We start from the raw sequence: 18,031 nt of genomic DNA, 5'->3' as shown, positions 1-18,031 counted from the left end.
AGACAACCAGCAAACACTGTCAAACATACTAAATTTGGGGCTTAATGAGAAACATGGGTAGAATGTTTACCATTCACTCTCAAAGTAGCTGTAGTCTTCTGGTCTTCACACACGCAGGTGTAACTCCCAGCATCGGTCAAGTCTAGGTCTTGGATTACCAGCTCAGCAAAGCGGCCTTCCTGTCTCATTCTGTATTTGCCATTTGGCATCAGCACCTTTCCGTCCTTCCTCCACTCGACCGAGCTGCCTGCCTTGCTCAGCTCGCACTGCAGCGTGGCTGTTCCACTCTCCGTGGCTTCCTCATTCTTCAGCTCTTTTTTGAAGCGGACTGGCAGGGCTGAGAGACGCAGAATGAACAAGGGATCGCAACCCAGGGCCCTGCCCAGCACCTCTGGTCAGAGGCTGAATTGTGATTGATCAAATACTTATCCTAACACCCTCATCCATAATCATACCCTGCCTTTTTTTGTGGCTGGTAAAACCCACTCTCTAGTAACTCTTTCTGTGGAAATCAATCTCAGATTTGATCTGGATCCCACATACAAAGGACAAACTCATCCTCATCATTAGAAGTAATGAACTCTCCTCAACAGAAAACCCCAAGGAATCTTTTTCCATACTAATTCAGGAAAGCATACATGCACGTCAGCACCCTTCACTTGAGAAGGGTCTCTGAGAAGACATTACAATAAACACACATGCAATATGGGGCATAATGAAAACAGATCGTGGACAGGAATTGGGGAAAGAAGTGACACAGCAACATGAAAAAATGGAAAGATGACAAAAGTAGATGCAGGACATAAAGGTAGGTGTTGAAAGAGAATGTACAGAAAGGAGGAGGGAAAGGATGGACAGAAACATTCCAGAGTTTCTTGGGTTATTTCTGACTTTTTACCATTCACTGATAAAGCTGCTGTGGTTTTTTGGCTTCCCACTACACATGTATAGTCTCCAGCATCCTTTGTGTCCACATCATGGATCAGCAGCTCAGCCACTGTGCCCTCTTGTCTCATCCTGTACTTGTTACTCGGCCTGAGAACAGTGTGCCCCTTCCTCCACTCCACGGGGGCCTCTCTGCTCAGCTGGCAGCGCAGGGTGGCTGTCCCACCTTCCAGAGCTTCCAGGCTCTTAAGCTCTTCTTCGATGAGTGCAGAGATGGCTGAGGAATGAAGCATTCTCATTTTACTTCAGGAGCATCACTACCAAGTGGTTACCCCATATGGGACTTAAAAGGCTGAAAAAAAATTCGCTCGGCACAGCTAACAAACCTTGACCTACCTGCACTTCCAGGACTCTACTTGCATTTACAATAGCATGCAATGAGTTTTTGGGGGAAAAAACAATTATTTTGCAATAATTAAAATATAAAAATAATTACTCTGCTGCTGCCCAAATGCTGTTGGTCACAGACACATGAAAAACTTGCTCAAGAAGTACAGAACAGAACTGCATATTATTTGAATAAAGCATGTGGCTGAGGCCCTTCTTACCTTAGAGCTCAGGCAAGTGCCTCTGTCTCAAGAAAGCAGAACGGTTATTTCAGAGGCAAGAAAAGGTACCTTGTTATTAGGTCAGGGACATTTGATTGTTATGTTTTAGTATGAAGTTATTGTCCTAGAAAACAGATAACATAATGGACACAGCCAGAGCTGCCATTCGTTTGTATGGATCCCTTTTTTTTTCATGAACGCTCACTGTAAATGTGCAGGACCATGGCAAGAACAATAACAAATGGTCACAAGCAGGTATCTTATTCCTACCATGGATTTTGACTTGGGCTGTGGTCTGCTGGTCTCCAGTGTCACAGGTGTATCTTCCTGCATCTTCTGGCTCTGCATTATGAATCACCAGCTCTGCCACTGTTCCCTTCTGCTTCATTTCATATTTGGCACTTGCCTGGAGTGTGGCTTCTCCCTTCTTCCACACCACAGTGGCATCAGCTTTTGTGAGTTCACAGCGCAAAGAGACAGATTTCCCCTCTTCCATTTCCTTGTTCTCCAGGGGTTGTTTAAAAAGGACAGGCACAGCTAGAATACAGAACCAGGGATCAAGACAAGCCCCCTTGTCTTGCTGTACAAGTGCCCCGTGATAGCTGTCACCCCTAAAAACAGTCCTTTTTCAAAAGGGCAGAGCAGTCCTAAACTGCTAGTCCAATTAATTCCTTGTTGCTGCAGGGCTCTGATACAGTACCTATGCCCTAATTCTATCTCCATCATAAAATACTTTTGGAGGCTCTCACTCTTTTTTACTAAAGCTGTCTGTATAATGGCATAGGGGAGGACTGACGGCATCTGCGGGCCTTTAAAAAGGATGTTTGGGGGACTTTGGGAATCTAAGCATTAATCAGTTGGCCACCTGCAATTTGCTAGGGACCAGACCTAACTGCTGTGCATTCCTGTCTGCTCTTACATGTTACATTTTCACATTCTTCCCATGCTCTTATGCTGCTGGTCTCAAACTCTAACTCCGGTCTTAATCACAACCATGTAAAATAGCTAACAGGTCAGGAACTCTGGCACATAGGGTACAGGAAACACACCCCCTGCACTTATTTCGGGCTCAGTGAGAAGTTACAGATTTAAACTCCCAGATGTATAACATAAAATTACATAAAATATATGTATGTATAGGTACATACAAGTATGCAATATTGCCATTAAATTTTAAGCATTAATTTGTAGATGATACTACTACAAAAAGAAGTGCTGTGGTTTTGTTTGTTTTGTAGAAAAAGCCTGTAATGCTATAAAACAATGCATTAAGAAAGTGCTGCAATGCATCCAACCTTGCCTACCATTTACTTTCACCTGAGCAGTGGTCTTCAGTTCCCCAGCGGTACAGGTATAGTCCCCAGCGTCTATCGATTTGACATCTCGAATAATGAGCTCTGCCACAGTGCCATGCTGCTTAAATTCATACTTCTCACTGGCATAAAGAACAGTGTCTCCTTTCATCCATTTCACTGGGGTATCAGGTTTGCTGAGCTCACAGGTCAGTTTGACTTGCTTTCCTTCTTTAGCTTCTTCATTTCGAAGCTCTTTCTTGAAGAGAACTGGTACTTCTGGAAAAGAACATTGCGCATGTTTAAGGAAATGCACGAGCTTGAAAATCACTTTTTCTTTTTTGTTTTATATACATATATATTCTTTTTATTCAGGTAGAAAACCACAGGAATGAAAATACACTAGCAAACAAAGCGAACAGATTCTTACAAATCACATCTGGCTGCCAGAACTTTATAGAGAAGTCTCAAAAATATTCAGGACTGTATGCTTTTTATCTTTTAACCACTGTTTGTACTATTTAAAGACTTTGCTGTTATTGTTGTTATTAACAAAAGCAGCAGATGCTGCCACTACTACTAATGACTCAAAGAGTGTACAGCTGGTTTCAGTACTTTGGGCATTAGTGTGCAATTTCAGTCTTAAAAGGTCTTTAGCTATGGCCTGCTGCTCAGTTATTTGATTTTTTTCTGTCCTGTCCCCTCAGTAGTAAAGAGGGCACCAAAATTATGTAAAGTAGTGCAGGGGCACTGTAAAGGCCTAGCTGTGAGTGGAAATGTCCCACTTCAGCTTCCCTGTGCTATTTTGGGATGACAGCAAGATACGTCGCACAGAATACACAAACAGAAGCCAGTTCCACCAGTGCAACTTAGCCAAAATCTTGGTGGTGCAAGAAGTCAGTCAGGGATGGCAGACACTGAGCTACATTGCAGACTGGTAGTCAAAGCTCAATCACTGGCACAAAAAAAAAAAAAAAAAAAAAAAAAAAAAAAAAAAAGTAAAATATAACCAAGGTCACCTCATACATATGCACAGAAAACACAAATAAATGACAAGGCACCTTTTATCATGACTAGCATTGTTGATTTCTTATTATAAGAAACCAAGACAGATTTTCATCAGACATGAATGCGGACTTAAAAACAGCACAGAAGAAATACAGGACATGCTGGACACAAAAGGGTCCCTGGGGAGATTCCTATGCAGGCTCTATCACAGCCTGGGACTCGGGACTTTAAGGTGAACTACTGTAGAGACAGCACTTCTTGAGGAAAAGGAGGGAGGAAAAAAGGTCTAATAATGTGTTTTTATGAATATGGAGGCCAGCTACCAATTCATAATGTGTTTGTACTGTGGCTGTTGAAAACTTACAGCCTATTCTTCTCTTCTCTTTTCATCTTTAATTTGTGGATACTTACAGTATCACATGAATATTGAATTTTTCTGCTATTTTTGTATTCTGCTATTCTGATGTGACTTATTAGGTAAAGGAATGTTACAACACTACAATTTGTTGTAGGCATCCTTACAACTTGATTCCTCTGCATCTACTAGTGATCTGAATACATGTTTTTAAATGCTGCATCCATCCACACCCTTCTGGGTGAAGGGACAAATGGGGCAGTTGTGTAACACTCATTATGAATGTTTGTTATTTTTTTATCTAACAAAATTTCCTCTTCATCACGTGTAAGATCCAGGTCCTACTGGAGTCAACGCAGGTCCTTCTTTTTGTGTAATGGGTTTTGAGAAAGCTAAGGAAAGTTGTAAAAAATCTGGACCCGTAACTCTGCTATCACCTTCCTAACATCACTCAGCTGTTCTCTTTCATTGCAGGGCAGACCTCACCCTTAAACTGGTCTGTTTTTTTGTGCTCTGGGTGAGCAGCTTGCCTTCCCTTGTTGTGCTCTGAGCTTCAGGTCGACTATTCCAATGATACAAAACCTTTTTGTTCACATTGACTTCTCTGATCTGGATACAACTTCTGAACAGCCTTTCCAGAGTGTGTTGGGAATAACTGCATGCAGGATATCCACTGGTGAGGCTAAGCACTAATAGCTTGCTGAAACTTGCTTGTGTGAATGAGCAGATGCTCTCAGGAACTCAGGTCCTCCTCAGGCTGGGGAAGTGACTCACAAGAGGCTGGAGGAATTATGATGAGAGGGCTTGTAACATGAATAGCAGGTGAGCCTAGTTCTCACCCAGCTCATACCCACTGCTCTGCCTAATATACTTGGTGCTTTCCTAAAATGCTCAGGAAATACACTAAAATCTCATGTGTCTAAGAAAAGAACGTTGATTTGTTGCAGCTCAGACAATATAACCCTTCAGTTATCGTCTCCTGCCTGACAATGTTCTTTGGAATAAATGCTTCAGATGTGCTACTCTCAAAAAATTAGCTACCTAAAGCAATTATCTAGACTAATGTGGGTGCGTTAACTTCTTCTTGGAGACAGCATTGGAGACAGCTTCAAAGGTGACTAATTTTTTTTCTGGATTATCTCTTGGGCTGAGTGGATATTCTACAGAGACTGTTCTCTGCTGACCCATTGCTGACTGCTCTAGAAAGATGAGACACTTAACTTCCACAGAGCCCAAATTGGGTAAGATGAAGGATTTTCCTGTCTCACATTCTGCCACCTCTCTGGATGCTGCCCTGGATGACTTAATTAGGACCTTTCCTGCACTGTGGTGCAAAGACATGAGGCTCCTTTTCAGTATAGCTTCACATATATAGCTTATAGAACAAAGTAGGACCCAAACCATCACTCCAAATGTTCTTACCCTTGACAGTAATAACCGCACTACTTTTAGCTGCTCCAGCCTCACACTCATATCTGCCACTGTCTCTTTCTTCTGCCCCGTGAATGACCAGCTTGGCTTCAAATCCCGACCGGCTGATGTTATACTTAGAAGAATTCCTAAGGCTCTTCCCATCTTTGCACCACTTTACAGGGCTGTCTGATTTGGAGATTTCACAGTGGAGAATCACATCCTCTCCCTCAGTGACTTCAGTATCAACCAGCTCCTTTGTGAAGATGCAGGGCTTTTCTAGAATCACATAAAAATGGTCTGAGATTTTCAGAAGAGGTGCAGATTTTCAGATCACAAGTAATCTGTAAGACTTATGTCCAAGATCACTTGTGTCAAAACTACAGATCAGGGTTAGTAATGAATAATTTGGTGTGCATCACTACAAAGCCCTCAGGAAGGCATCAGTCATGCCATAAAATGTGGTTTAGTAAATACCTAACGCCACCTGGAAGAAACCGAGAAGAAAATGCCTGTAGAAGAACATGAAAAAGATCTCTCCAATCTCATTAAATATAAGCAAGATGGAGGCACTATTCCTAAACACTTCTCAATGTGGGTTTATTAGTTTGAACCTTCTAACTGAATGCTGGAAGTTAATTCTAGATGAAGGGAGGTGCAATACTGATTTCCCAAAGCCAGTTATATACAGCAGGGCTCACCTCATTGGCATGAGGTCATCTAAAAACTAGGCAGATATCCTTGACTACTCATGCAGAATGTTTCTATTATCAGTGGAAGATGACATGCTCCTCCAAGGACTATATATTTACTTCCAAAATATGTCATTAGGACAGAGGAGATGAACTGCTCTCTGGAAGTGCTTGTCTCTCTATATAGCTTATAGAAGCTTGATAGAAAAAGTCAAGGTAGATCTTACCCCCCAGCACTTCTGGCTTTTTATTTTTATTATTATTATTATTATTTTTAATACATAAAAATCCAACTCATCAGAAAACCAAAAACTATTCTCGTCAGCATTACAGCATCCTGTACTGGTGTTACTAAAAGGAGTAAGCCTTTTGCAAATAGGATCTTTCATTTGACTTCAGAAAAATCTATTTGCAGTTCTGTGGCATGTCAAAATTTGCCAACTGGGGCAAATTTTCAAATTTTGAAAAAAAAAAATCTTGCAAGAAACATGATGATTCTGAAAAGAACGAGAATACAATCTGACACAGCACAGACTGTTTCACATTTCTGTATAATAACAAATATTTATATTTCCCATAAGGAAACAAAATTTCTTTAAACCTACACTCTCAGATTGTGTGGCATTCATCTTATTCCCTCACTATAAAAGTAGACTAACATTGCAGGTTTTGGCCTAGTTCAACATTTCTGGAGAAAACATCGTCAACAATGAAGAGCAGACAACACATGTAATTTGCCTTTCAAATAATGGAACATAAATTAAAAACGTATCAGTTGTTCTTTTTTCTTTTTTTTTTTTTTTTTCCTTGAACTGATCTATTTCTTCTCACTCATCATTACTTTGCCACCCTTCCAGCTTGGCTGAAGGAAAACTGGACAAGATACAAGATATCCAATGTACCATCATTACAGTATTACATTCCCATCTAAGGTCCAATAAATTGACAGCTCTCCAGGAATGCAAAGAGTTAATTCCCCACCCCTAGCTTCATCATATAGTTAATGATATTCTTGAACATATACAGATATACATATTCTGGGGTCAAATTTGTTGCCTTTTTTTTTCACCTATCCACATTATCCCGTAGAGATTTTTATGCATTCTCTTCTCTCCTGCAGTTTTTATGCTTGAATTACCTTTAACAACCAAACTGGCAGATGTTTTCTTATCACCAGCTTCAAATGTAATAACCCCCGAGTCCTTCAGTGAGAGCTTTTTCAGTGTTAGCAAGTGATATCCACCAGGCTGAGACTGGATGTCATTAAGTTCATTGGTATGGAGTGGGGTTTTATCCAAAAACCACTGCACTTTGCTATAGTCTACAGGAGAGATTCTGCATTTGAACATGGCAGATTCTCCTTCTAACACAGTGACATCTTCCAGGTCTTCTGTTATTAGCACTTTCTGGCCTGAAAGGAACACAGATACATCAATTACTGGAATCTTCCACTCCTAGCATGAAAAAACTTATGGGTTATGGTTATGGATTTCCCACATGAGTATTTCAAGAAGGAAATACATTCATGATACAGAAGACTGAAACATAACTCTCCTGTAACTGAACACAAAAATAATTCACAGGAAGATAATATATACAGGACACACACCAAAATAGGATGAAGACAACTTCAAAATACCAGAACACATATAGCAGAACAAGTAGCCAGCACAATGCAAATCCAACGTTATGAAGTTTCTCCTAACGGAACTACCTGGAATGCAGCATCAGGGAACTTTATTTTCATCTTGAGCTTTTTGAGAGAGAACTATTTTTAACTCAGAAAAGTCAGTGTCAGAAACCTCACACTGAATTCAGGTTCATCAGCCCCTCCTCACATCAGCATTTTGGTTTCTAAATCATTCCTAAAGTGCTCCAGAGGTAAATACTTCAAATCAACAAATTGTTTTGCATGTCCAGTTCCATGTTGCTAGATTTTTGTCCACATGGACTGTTCATTCTACATATATCATGTATCAGAACCAGAAATTAAATCTGCTATCCATATGCTGAGAAATAGATCTGCCTGTGCATGGATGGCAGCACTTAAACACCTGGACATGTAGCCACCCAATACCACTGCTCTAGTTCATACAGCCTTTCCTTTTGGGGCAGTTGCCCCCCTGCACACATGCACAGAGCCTCTAATTAAGCCAGGCAACCGCAATCCCAGAGATTTGCCATAAACGTACAAATTCCACCAAAATAACTTTTGCTGTTGGAGAAACAGGATGTACAGTCTTATTCCTCTCATGCATACCTTGCACAACTAGCTTGGCTCTGGACTGGGCATCACCAATGTCACAGGTATACGTGTCACTGTCACTTTTCTCCAAATTATTTATGGTCAGCTGCAGGACTTGTCCTTTCTGCATGATCTCATATTTCTTGCTAGTCCTGAGTTCAGCTATGCCTTTCCTCCAGACCACAGAGGATGCAGTTTTCTCACTCTGGCACGTAAAAACTGCAGTTCCACTTTCATCAACTTTCAGATCTGAAAGTTCCTTGACAAAGTAATTAGGCTTTTCTGGAAGGGAAAAAAAAAAAAAAAAAAAAAAAAAAAAAGGAGGGGAGCGGAGAGAGAGAGAGATTTGTTACTCCAACAAGTCCAGAGCATACAGAGGTGTCTTAAATCTCCTCTGCTCTTCTACCCCCACTTACAAAATCACAGCATGCAGACATGGAAAGGGTCTAAGATCATCACCAAGTCTACCCCTTGACATAGGACATATGAAGTAAAATATTTCCAGAAGATATCTAGAAAGTTTAATGCCATTGTACAGTTGCTGGTGAGATCTCATCTGGCAGACTATGCATAATTTTGATCACCCATATTCAAAAAAGACTAATTCAAATTACTAATATAGATTGGCCCTTCAAGTAACACACAAGATTATGCAGTTCCTAGATTTCCTTTAAAAAAATTTTAATCCATGACATTTTTTGAAAACTAATAGTTGACCCTGCTTAAAAAACAGAAGAACACCTCCCACAGGTTGCTGATATTTACCCCAACTTTTTTAAGTGCCAGCCCCTTTGTGTGTTTCAACTGACCCTGCACTGTGATCTTGGCTTTCGTTTTAGAGACTTCTGTCTCACAGGTGTACTCCCCACTGTCCTTGACTGTGGAGTCATGGATGATCAGGATGGCCCGTGTTCCCTCTTGGTGCAAGTCATACTTCTGGCTTTTTCGGATTGCTTTGCCATCCTTGTACCATCTGATGCTCACATCAGGCTTTGACAACTCGCAGCTCAGGCTGATGTCCTGCCCCGCTGCTGCTGTTTTATCCTCCAGTTGTTTTGTAACCTCTGTAGGTTTTTCTGAGGGAAAACAAAAATAAATGAGTTCCAGGTAAAAAAACACAATGAGAAATGCAGTAAGATTAGGGTGTTGTTTTTTTTTTTTTTTAAATTCAAATATCCAGCAAGTTTTCTCATTCTCCCATGAATAATTCAGGTTATGATGGGGAAGTGAGAGACAAAAGCAATCTAATCTTGTTCTTTAGTGCACATTAACTGCAGTTACAGGCTCTCAGTGAACAGCAATGATCACTTAGAGGAATTTAGGACTCATCTTGACAGCATCCTTTTCAGAGGCCATCATTTTGTTGTCACTGAAGTTACTGCAGGCCTACACTTAGGGTGAGGTGTCTTTGTCTAAATACAGACATTCTTCTTCCCCTCTTCTTCTGAGGAGGGGAAGAAAGAGAGCGGCTGTGGTGGGGTTTAGCTGCCCAGCTGGGTAAAACCACCACATACAATTAGATGGCACAAAGTCCATCCCTTCAGCTTCGACTTGCAGGATATTTGCACCTACAGTTATTTGAACAGATCATTCTTGATTTACTGTTAATGGAACTAGCCAGAGTGAGAAGTGGAACTAGCCATTTCCAACACTACTCGGTGTATTCTGCAATTCTCACTTATCTATTCAAAAAAAAAAATAAATCACCCTTTTACTTGCTTTTAAGGGAAATTCTCATTGCTTCAAGGCTCATAGAGAGGGCTGCTGTTCATTTTAACCATATCACAGATTTTCCTCCATGGTTTTCTGAGACACCTTATGAGAAGAGAGTAGAAGATACCAACCCCCAGACTCTCTCTGGTCTCATTACCTTTCACAACCAGAGAGGCTTTGGAGATTAGACCACGGGCAGTGAAAATGACTTCCCCACTATCATCAGGAATCGCACTTTTGATGCTGAGAATATACTTCCGACCCATGTTGAAGGCTTTAAATCGCCCTCCACTTTCCACTTTGCTCCCATTCAGTGTCCAGCTGAAGTCATCAATGCTTTCATGGGACAAAATGCACTCAAACGTACAGTCTTCTCCCTCCTGGATTTCAGTGTTCTTCAGCCGTTTGGTAATGCCGATGTTCAGTTCTGGAAGACAAAATGTAGGTTAATATAAGGAGAAAAGGCATTTACAATTGACATTAAAAGTAGTACTGACATTTTTAGACCATCAGACTCATTTATCTGCAGGATTTGCAGGACGGTACCGCATTCCTTACTGATGTATTTGACATGTGAGGAATTCCTCAGACATTATCCACTCAGAATTACCAGAAAGCTATAGAAAAACGGGCATGTGAATCTCCTGGCTTCTCTCTGGAAGGACTGTGTGGGGAACAGCTCATTCCACGAAGCAGAGTGAAGATTTAATGATGAAAAACTAACAGACGGAAATACTTCTGGATATTGTATGAGACAAAGGCTTCTGCCCATGATGAGAAATTGAATGCTTTTATTTGTGTATTTGTTACCATCCTCCTCCTCCAGGTATTCAAATCATACTGAAAATCAAAACTTGTTTTGTTACCAATGAGAGTTCAAAAACCATGAACACTCCTCCTTCCTTCAAGAAGCCACAAGGATTAGAGGACAGATTGGATTGCTGGCTTCTTCAGCAGACAATATTGAACTTCTTTCATGTACCCACAACAGACTCTGAAATACTAGCTGGGCCATGTGAAACAAGCTGCCTTTTTCTTTTCTTGCCTTCCCCCCCCCCCTTTATTTTTTTTTTTTTGGTAGGTTTGGTGTGTGTCTGTTTTGTTTTGGGGTGTGATTTTTTATTTCTTTGTTTTGTTTTGAGAAATCAATTGCTCTTCTGTGAGAGTTTCTCCACTTTAGGAAAGTTCAGAAAGAAAACATTGCCTATATATTGTTGACACATCCAGAGATTTTCATGAAAACACGAGGTATACTTCCAACAAAGAGCAAGAACTGTTCAGAAATCACTGTGTTAAATTCCAGTAACAGTTTTATAACGGAGGCAATTTATGCTCATGGGGGAATAGGTGTGAGACACAGGGACCAACCCGCATGTATTTTCAGCACCTCTTTACTGGCAATTGTCAACAGTACTTACCCTGAATGCTGACCTGTGACTTGGCAACATCAGTGCCAATATCACAGGTGTATAAACCTGCATCTGTCTTCTCGAGGTCATGGATAAGGAGACACAGAGACTTCCCAGACTGTATCTGCTCATACTTGTTGCCAGCAGTGAGCACTGCACCATCCTTTTTCCAAACAGGTTTGACCTTCTCTTTGGAGACTTCACATTCCAGTTTAATTACACCTCGCTCCTCACCAAAAACATCATCCAAGGACTTCATGAAGACAGCAGGCTTCTCTGAAGTTTAACAAGCAAAACAGGAATTAACCAGGAATTTAAGCTAAGAAATTTTCAGTTGCTACCAGATATTTAAAGAGGGTTTGAGTAAACCCTTACCAAAACTGATGATACCAATACCTAAAGAAGAGAACCTAAAGCAGTTTCACACCTCAAGATTTTTAAGTTTTATGGAAATCAGGACAGCACTGCAATTGTGGTCTCTCTCTGAGATTGCATGGACTCCTTTTTTGACTGTGTTGGGTCATCTGTCAGGCAGAGGTGATCCCAAGGGAGATGCAGTCACAGGGAACAGGGCTTGAATCAGACATGTATGGCATTAGTGAAGGACAAAGGAATAGCCTCATACTTAGAAGATGCTCAACAAGATAGGCTAAGTAAGGAAACCCTTGCATGTATAAAGAAGAAGAAGAAAATGTTCTCTGGGAATGTCCTTGCTTCTTGCAGCAGTGCACAAGCATATAGTGGTCAGGTGGTTACAAGAAACACATGTGAAGGGAAGAAATTGGGATGTAACTGTTCTGAAGCTGGAGAGCTGGCACTGCCTTCATATGAAGCAGAACTCATACGGTAGGCAGCAGAAATAAAAGGATATGCTGCACACTCTCCTGAGCACCTTTACTCTTGCCTCTAAAGGGCATCAATTCCCTTTATTTATCTTAAAATATATTTCATGCAGAAATTCAGGGGAATTTTTTGACCAGGTATAAAAGAAAGGAGGAAGAGGAAATACTTCAGACTCTCTGAGTAGGTAGAGTAAAAGATTTAATTTTTTCTGATGCTCTAGGAGAAGCAAATTAGTGATGACCAGGAGGCAAAACACATGAAGAATGGTCTCTGATTTCCTACAAGAATATGTAGGATATTAGACTCTCTGACTTTCAGAGAGAATGTCTCAGAACATTTCACATTGACACTTCCATCCTGGACCAATGCAGATACATAATGGAGTTAATTTAGGGTAACAAATCCCTATGAGTTACCTGAGCATGCCTTTTGAAACAGGTGTATTTCTAAAGAAAATATTTTAAAATTTTGATAGATGTTTTACCTCATGTTTCTAGCATGCTTAAAGTAATATCATGCAACTTACCATGGCTTAGCTGGTGCACGAGAACATGTTAAACTACAGCAATTCAGTTCTGTGAGCAAACTTTAAAACATTAAGGACAGCAGCAAATTGTGTCCTTTTTGCTCATTTGAATCAGTCCAACTTGATGATAGATGCACTGAAAAGTGTGCCCTACCCTTGGAGGTACACTGCAGCTCAGCTCTTTACAGTCAAAAATCTTTAGAAATGACAGTATTTAGACTACATACTATTGAAGAGAGCAACAAGTAAAGGAAATTGCCCTTGAAACTATAGTTACGATAAGTAAAAGAATGACAAAGAGCTATGGAAATTTTTGGCAAGACACCAAAACAATTTTCCTTAGGAAAATCATCAGCTACATTAGAAACTTATACTGGAAGAAAGCACCTGAACACTTATCCAGAGGGATGAGGCTTAGAAGGAGGATTGCTGTGTGGATATGGCAAATAATAGCTGCTTTACATCTCTTAGTTCATGAAGAGTATGATCAGACCCACCTATCACCTTCAGATGTGCAGTCTCTGACACCTTGTCTGACTTCATTGTCACTGTGCCAGCATCTTCAGGCTTGATCTGCTTCATCGTCAGTGTGTAGCAGTTGCCAACATTCTTGATGTCATTGAAATTGTTGGTGTAAAGGAGGGTGCCGTTCAGGAACCATTCCACATCCTCGTCATCATGGGACAGCTCACAGGAGAAGACAGCAGAGCTCTCTTCTTCAATTTCCACATCCTGCAGGTGTTTGATTACTTCTACGTTGCGGGCTGTTGGATAAACAAAGTGTACCATTACCACTGTTGCTACATATTAGTACTGTTACACAAACAGATTTCACAGTGTTCAGGGCTTATTAAATGATTTAGCCTGATCTCCTGAACATCACAGGTCAATACATTTTATTTATTTGGTTCTGCACTTAGTCCAACAGAAAAGCATCCATTACAAAAGACTTTGTTGTCCAGAGCCCTCAATTCTCCTTTCACATATAAATCTTTTTCTTTTACTTAAAGATAAGTAATTCTTCTGAAATGGTAATAACATTACAGTGATATCTAAATACCCCTGAGAGCTCCAGTCCCGATGTTCTAGTCACTGCACACGCACATATACAGTGTGTAAATCATCCCTGACTCACTACCAGGGAAAGAGTCACAAAGAAGATGATATGAAAACAAGGTTTTTGGCCACAAACAGCTGCTACAGAGATAAAACGATTTGCTGAGGTTTAGGGAGCAACAGGAAGTGAATTATTTTCTTTTCCAGTCCTTGACCAGAAGTTTGTCTTTGAAGCTTGTCTACACATGAAGCACTTTTTCTCAAGGACTGGTTAACTCAGAAGAGGGTTTTGGAGAATTAAAAATTTTGTCATTTGGATGAACCTCTGCAAGGCTAAACTTGTGAAAGAGTGACAGAGATCAACTTCTCTTACAGTTTTACCAAAGGGGAAGAACTGGCTAAACGCTACTGCTATACCAAGATGTGATAGACCCCCAGTAGCAGATGCATTATAGATAAAAACTGACACAGTAGTCAGTGGAAATGAAAACCACAAATGTTCACCAAAAATCAGAGGCCTGTAGCAGTTTAACGCAAGAAAAACATTTTTAGCAAAGAGTTCCAAAGAGTTCAGTTCCTTGAACAAAAGGGAAAATGATGTGCCTTAAGAAAGACAACTACACTTCTGCCCAATCCCAGCACTTTACCGAGACTCTGCCCTTCCACGTACACAATCTAATTGATGGTAAGTGCTGGATTTCAGTATCTTGGAATATCATCACAGTGCATAATACAAATACACCAGTGAAAATGGTATGCTTGTATAAAATTAGCAGAAAAGAACTGTGGATTTTGACCTCAAGAAGAGAAAAAATCTAGAGTGAAATACTGAACAGCAAAATGGCATGCAACAGGCAAGCCTCCCTCCTGCGAATTGCTCATACCTTCAACTGTCAGCGTGGCTTCAGTCTCCGCATTTCCTGCCCTGCACTTGTACACACCAGCATCTTCAGGCTTCACCTTCAGAATCTTGAGCTCTGCTGAATGCTTCTCCCGCTTGATCTTGTACTTTTCAGAGGGCTCAATGGGCATGTGGCCCTTGAACCACTTCACAATCTTTGGAGAAGGCCTGAAGTCACAAGAAAGGATGACAGAATGGCGTTCCAAAGCTGTCTTATCCTCCATCTTCCTGGTGATCTGTATATGGTAATCTGCAAAGCAGGGTTGGAAAAGAAGAAAGGATGAATGCAATCTGAAGAAGAGGAAAGTTTCTAGTCCGTATTTCATGCCCATTAATTTCATGTATTTCATGTTCACAACAGTTCTGTGAGCTGCTCAGATGATGCTACAGGTTTCTGTTAAGGACCTGATTTATCTTGAAGCTAAAACAGCACAATAATCTATAGCGGATGCTGGTAACTATATTTCTGTAAAATAATTTGTACCAAATGCATGGTCCAGTTCTGGTTCAGTGCTTATTGAATTGCTCTTTGATTGAGGACTTTACTCAAATAAGAGTAAATTAGAGACAAAACAAGGACTTCAGGATGTGACTGTCACCATTTACTATGGTGACAACATAAGATGAAAAGCCCTGAAGCTTTGTCCCAGATCAAATCAATGAAAAAGTGGATTAAGAAAATCTGCCAGCAAACTTGTCTAGTTCAGAAATACGACAAAATAAATTAACTTGGTAAATTTCACCTGTTTTGACCATTTCTGTAAAGCTAAGGAAAAAAAAATAACAGTCTTAGCTCTATAGATTTGAATACTAGGCACACCACATCCATTAATCAGATCCCTTCCTGAGACACTGCTGTCTCATTTAGTGCCCAACAACTTGTAATTGGGAACCTAAGCAGACCTTCCAGGTATACACACAACATTTCAAAGATCCCAGGCAGAGAAGCCTGCACATTAAGCTCTGTCTGAAAAATTAGGTTCCAGAGACTGTGAGAGGAAGGATCTCTCATAATCTAATTCAAGCTAGAACGTATCACATTACCTCTGACAAGCAGGTTTGCTGTAGATTTTGATTTGCCAATGGAGAACTGAACGGTGCCTGTCATATCAGCGCTGGTTTTCAGTATTGTCAGCCGGTGGATGGTGCCTTCTTGCTGCATGATAATGTTTCTGCCAGCCTGTAAGACTTCTCCACGTAGATACCATTTGGGAGGTTTCACAGATGGAATGGATATCTCACATTCAAATTTGGCTTCTTCAGGCTCAGTCACGTCCTCATCACACAGCTCTTTTACAATATTAATGGATTGCTCTGGATGAAGTATGGAGCAAGAGAAAGCTGAGATTTAGGAGCCATGAAAGAACTCTGATTGTCATCCTGCACATTCATGCCATCTTTACTGCACTTGAACACTGAACCAGGCTCAAAAGGCCGTAAAGCATCCTCTTTTCTTTTTCTCTTTTTTTAAATAAGAATAAATACATATTGCCGGTAACAGCTCAGACAGTAAGAATATGACAACCAGGAGATCCAGATTTCCTTATTCCCAGTCCAATTTCTAAAGCAGACCACTATCTTCCCATCCTGATGTCAAACTCTTGGCACCATAACTGGAAAATTTTATTATTTATTATTCCACGTATAAATGGAATAGAGGTTCAGTGAAATGCAGATGGTGTTAATAGGAAGGATATTAGTAAACTATAGCAACTTTTCTCTGTACAACAAGCTTTGTCCAGTAGATCTTATAAAGTTCTCCATGAATTGAACCACTCTCCTTAAGAGAATGTACAGTTTTCCAAGATGTTCCTGCCCTTATAATCATACCAGGAAGCAGTATCAATGAAATTCACATGAAATCTGCACTCAATTAAAAACCCAAGTGGTCCTGTGTTTTTAAAGTAAATGACAAAGGCTTTTGAATCAGTCCACCCTCCTTTCAATGCATCTTGGCAGGAAAAAATTGTTTAGTACCTTCAACAAAGAAATGAGCACTGCTTTTGTCATCAAAGGCATCACAAGTGTATGTGTCCTCATCTTCATAATCTGCATCGTTGATGATGAGCTTCCGATAGACACCTTCACTCACAATTTCATATTTGTCACTAGGGTGAATTTCCATATCCTTTTTATACCATCTAACTTCAGCATTGGCACGAGATACTTGGCATTCCAGGAATCCCCGATGTTTTTCAAGTGCAATTTTATCCCGCAAAGGCTTCACAATTTTTACAGGCAGCTCTAAAAGGAGTGAAAAAAAAAGATGCAATCAGTGCAGTTCCTGTGAAAGGTGTCAATTAAAATCTCAAAAGCAGTATTTCTTTTATGGATAGTTATTTGGATGATGACAGGAGTCCCCACCATATTAAGCTAACGCAGCAAGTAAAGACGTATTAAAAAAAAGACTTGCTATCCCTATTTTACCACTTGGATGGCTGAATTGCAGAGATAACAAGTAATTTACTCAACAAAGCTGGGGACTAATAACAGATTTCCTGAGCTCTTTGTCAGTGTGTTAACTCAAATGTTTTCCTTCAATTTCTTTATCACTTATTTAAGCTTAACATCCAAAAAAAAAAAAAAAAAAGAAAAAAAAAAAGTAATAAACTCTTCTGTTTTCAAACATAAACCAGCAAGAGAAAATGGAAGAGAAAATCAAACTATGCCTTTTTTGTCCCTCAAAGTTCAAACATGAATCTTAATGCCTAAAGGTAAAAAATCAACCTCCTCAGAAAATGAATTGTTTTACTTAGCAAATGTAAATCCCCAACAGTGACATGGATATTTCACCTGCACAAAGGTTGGTAGGAGTTTTTATTTCTGTGAAAGCTTTAAGTGTTGTTTAACTTTCTTCACGTTAAAAGTAAGGGAAATTAATTGGTTTATAACAGGAGACAATTTAAGCAGTATTGTTATCAAAAGTATAATTACCTTTCACTCTAAGCTGGGCACGAGATTCTGCCTTTTCAGCAACAAATTTGATCTCTGCTGCATCTTTGACTTGGACACGTGTGTAAGTCAGTGAATAGGTCTTTCCTGAGAACAGACACACAAACACATACAGCTTCCTGTGAGAAGAAAATTC

The 18,031-nt window shown here is 40.1% G+C and overlaps 1 protein-coding gene across 13 annotated transcripts in view; it reads right to left on the bottom strand.

Moving 5' to 3' along the window:
- Nucleotides 1-18,031, bottom strand: part of OBSCN (obscurin, cytoskeletal calmodulin and titin-interacting RhoGEF) — a 185,601-nt gene that overhangs the window by 110,569 nt on the left and 57,001 nt on the right. For 11 of the 13 annotated variants that reach the window (XM_082754701.1, XM_082754709.1, XM_082754707.1 and 8 more), the window contains 15 exons: nt 17,878-17,982; nt 16,921-17,187; nt 15,988-16,257; nt 14,927-15,193; nt 13,484-13,750; nt 11,627-11,893; nt 10,366-10,635; nt 9,305-9,571; nt 8,511-8,777; nt 7,389-7,661; nt 5,571-5,837; nt 2,798-3,064; nt 1,764-2,030; nt 899-1,162; nt 71-337 (listed from right to left, as the gene is read on the bottom strand). In XM_082754701.1, the coding sequence (XP_082610827.1) occupies nt 71-337; nt 899-1,162; nt 1,764-2,030; nt 2,798-3,064; nt 5,571-5,837; nt 7,389-7,661; nt 8,511-8,777; nt 9,305-9,571; nt 10,366-10,635; nt 11,627-11,893; nt 13,484-13,750; nt 14,927-15,193; nt 15,988-16,257; nt 16,921-17,187; nt 17,878-17,982 (3,852 nt within the window). The remainder of the gene's footprint in view (nt 1-70; nt 338-898; nt 1,163-1,763; nt 2,031-2,797; nt 3,065-5,570; nt 5,838-7,388; nt 7,662-8,510; nt 8,778-9,304; nt 9,572-10,365; nt 10,636-11,626; nt 11,894-13,483; nt 13,751-14,926; nt 15,194-15,987; nt 16,258-16,920; nt 17,188-17,877; nt 17,983-18,031) is intronic. The other 2 variants (XM_082754706.1, XM_082754710.1) reach the window with 2 other exon arrangements.

Source organism: Aythya marila, assembly GCF_965140915.1.
Source record: "Aythya marila genome assembly, chromosome: 2".
Lineage (NCBI taxonomy): Eukaryota > Metazoa > Chordata > Aves > Anseriformes > Anatidae > Aythya > Aythya marila.
Note: the sequence above shows the minus strand (reverse complement) of the source record. Positions and strands in the feature narration are given on the sequence as shown.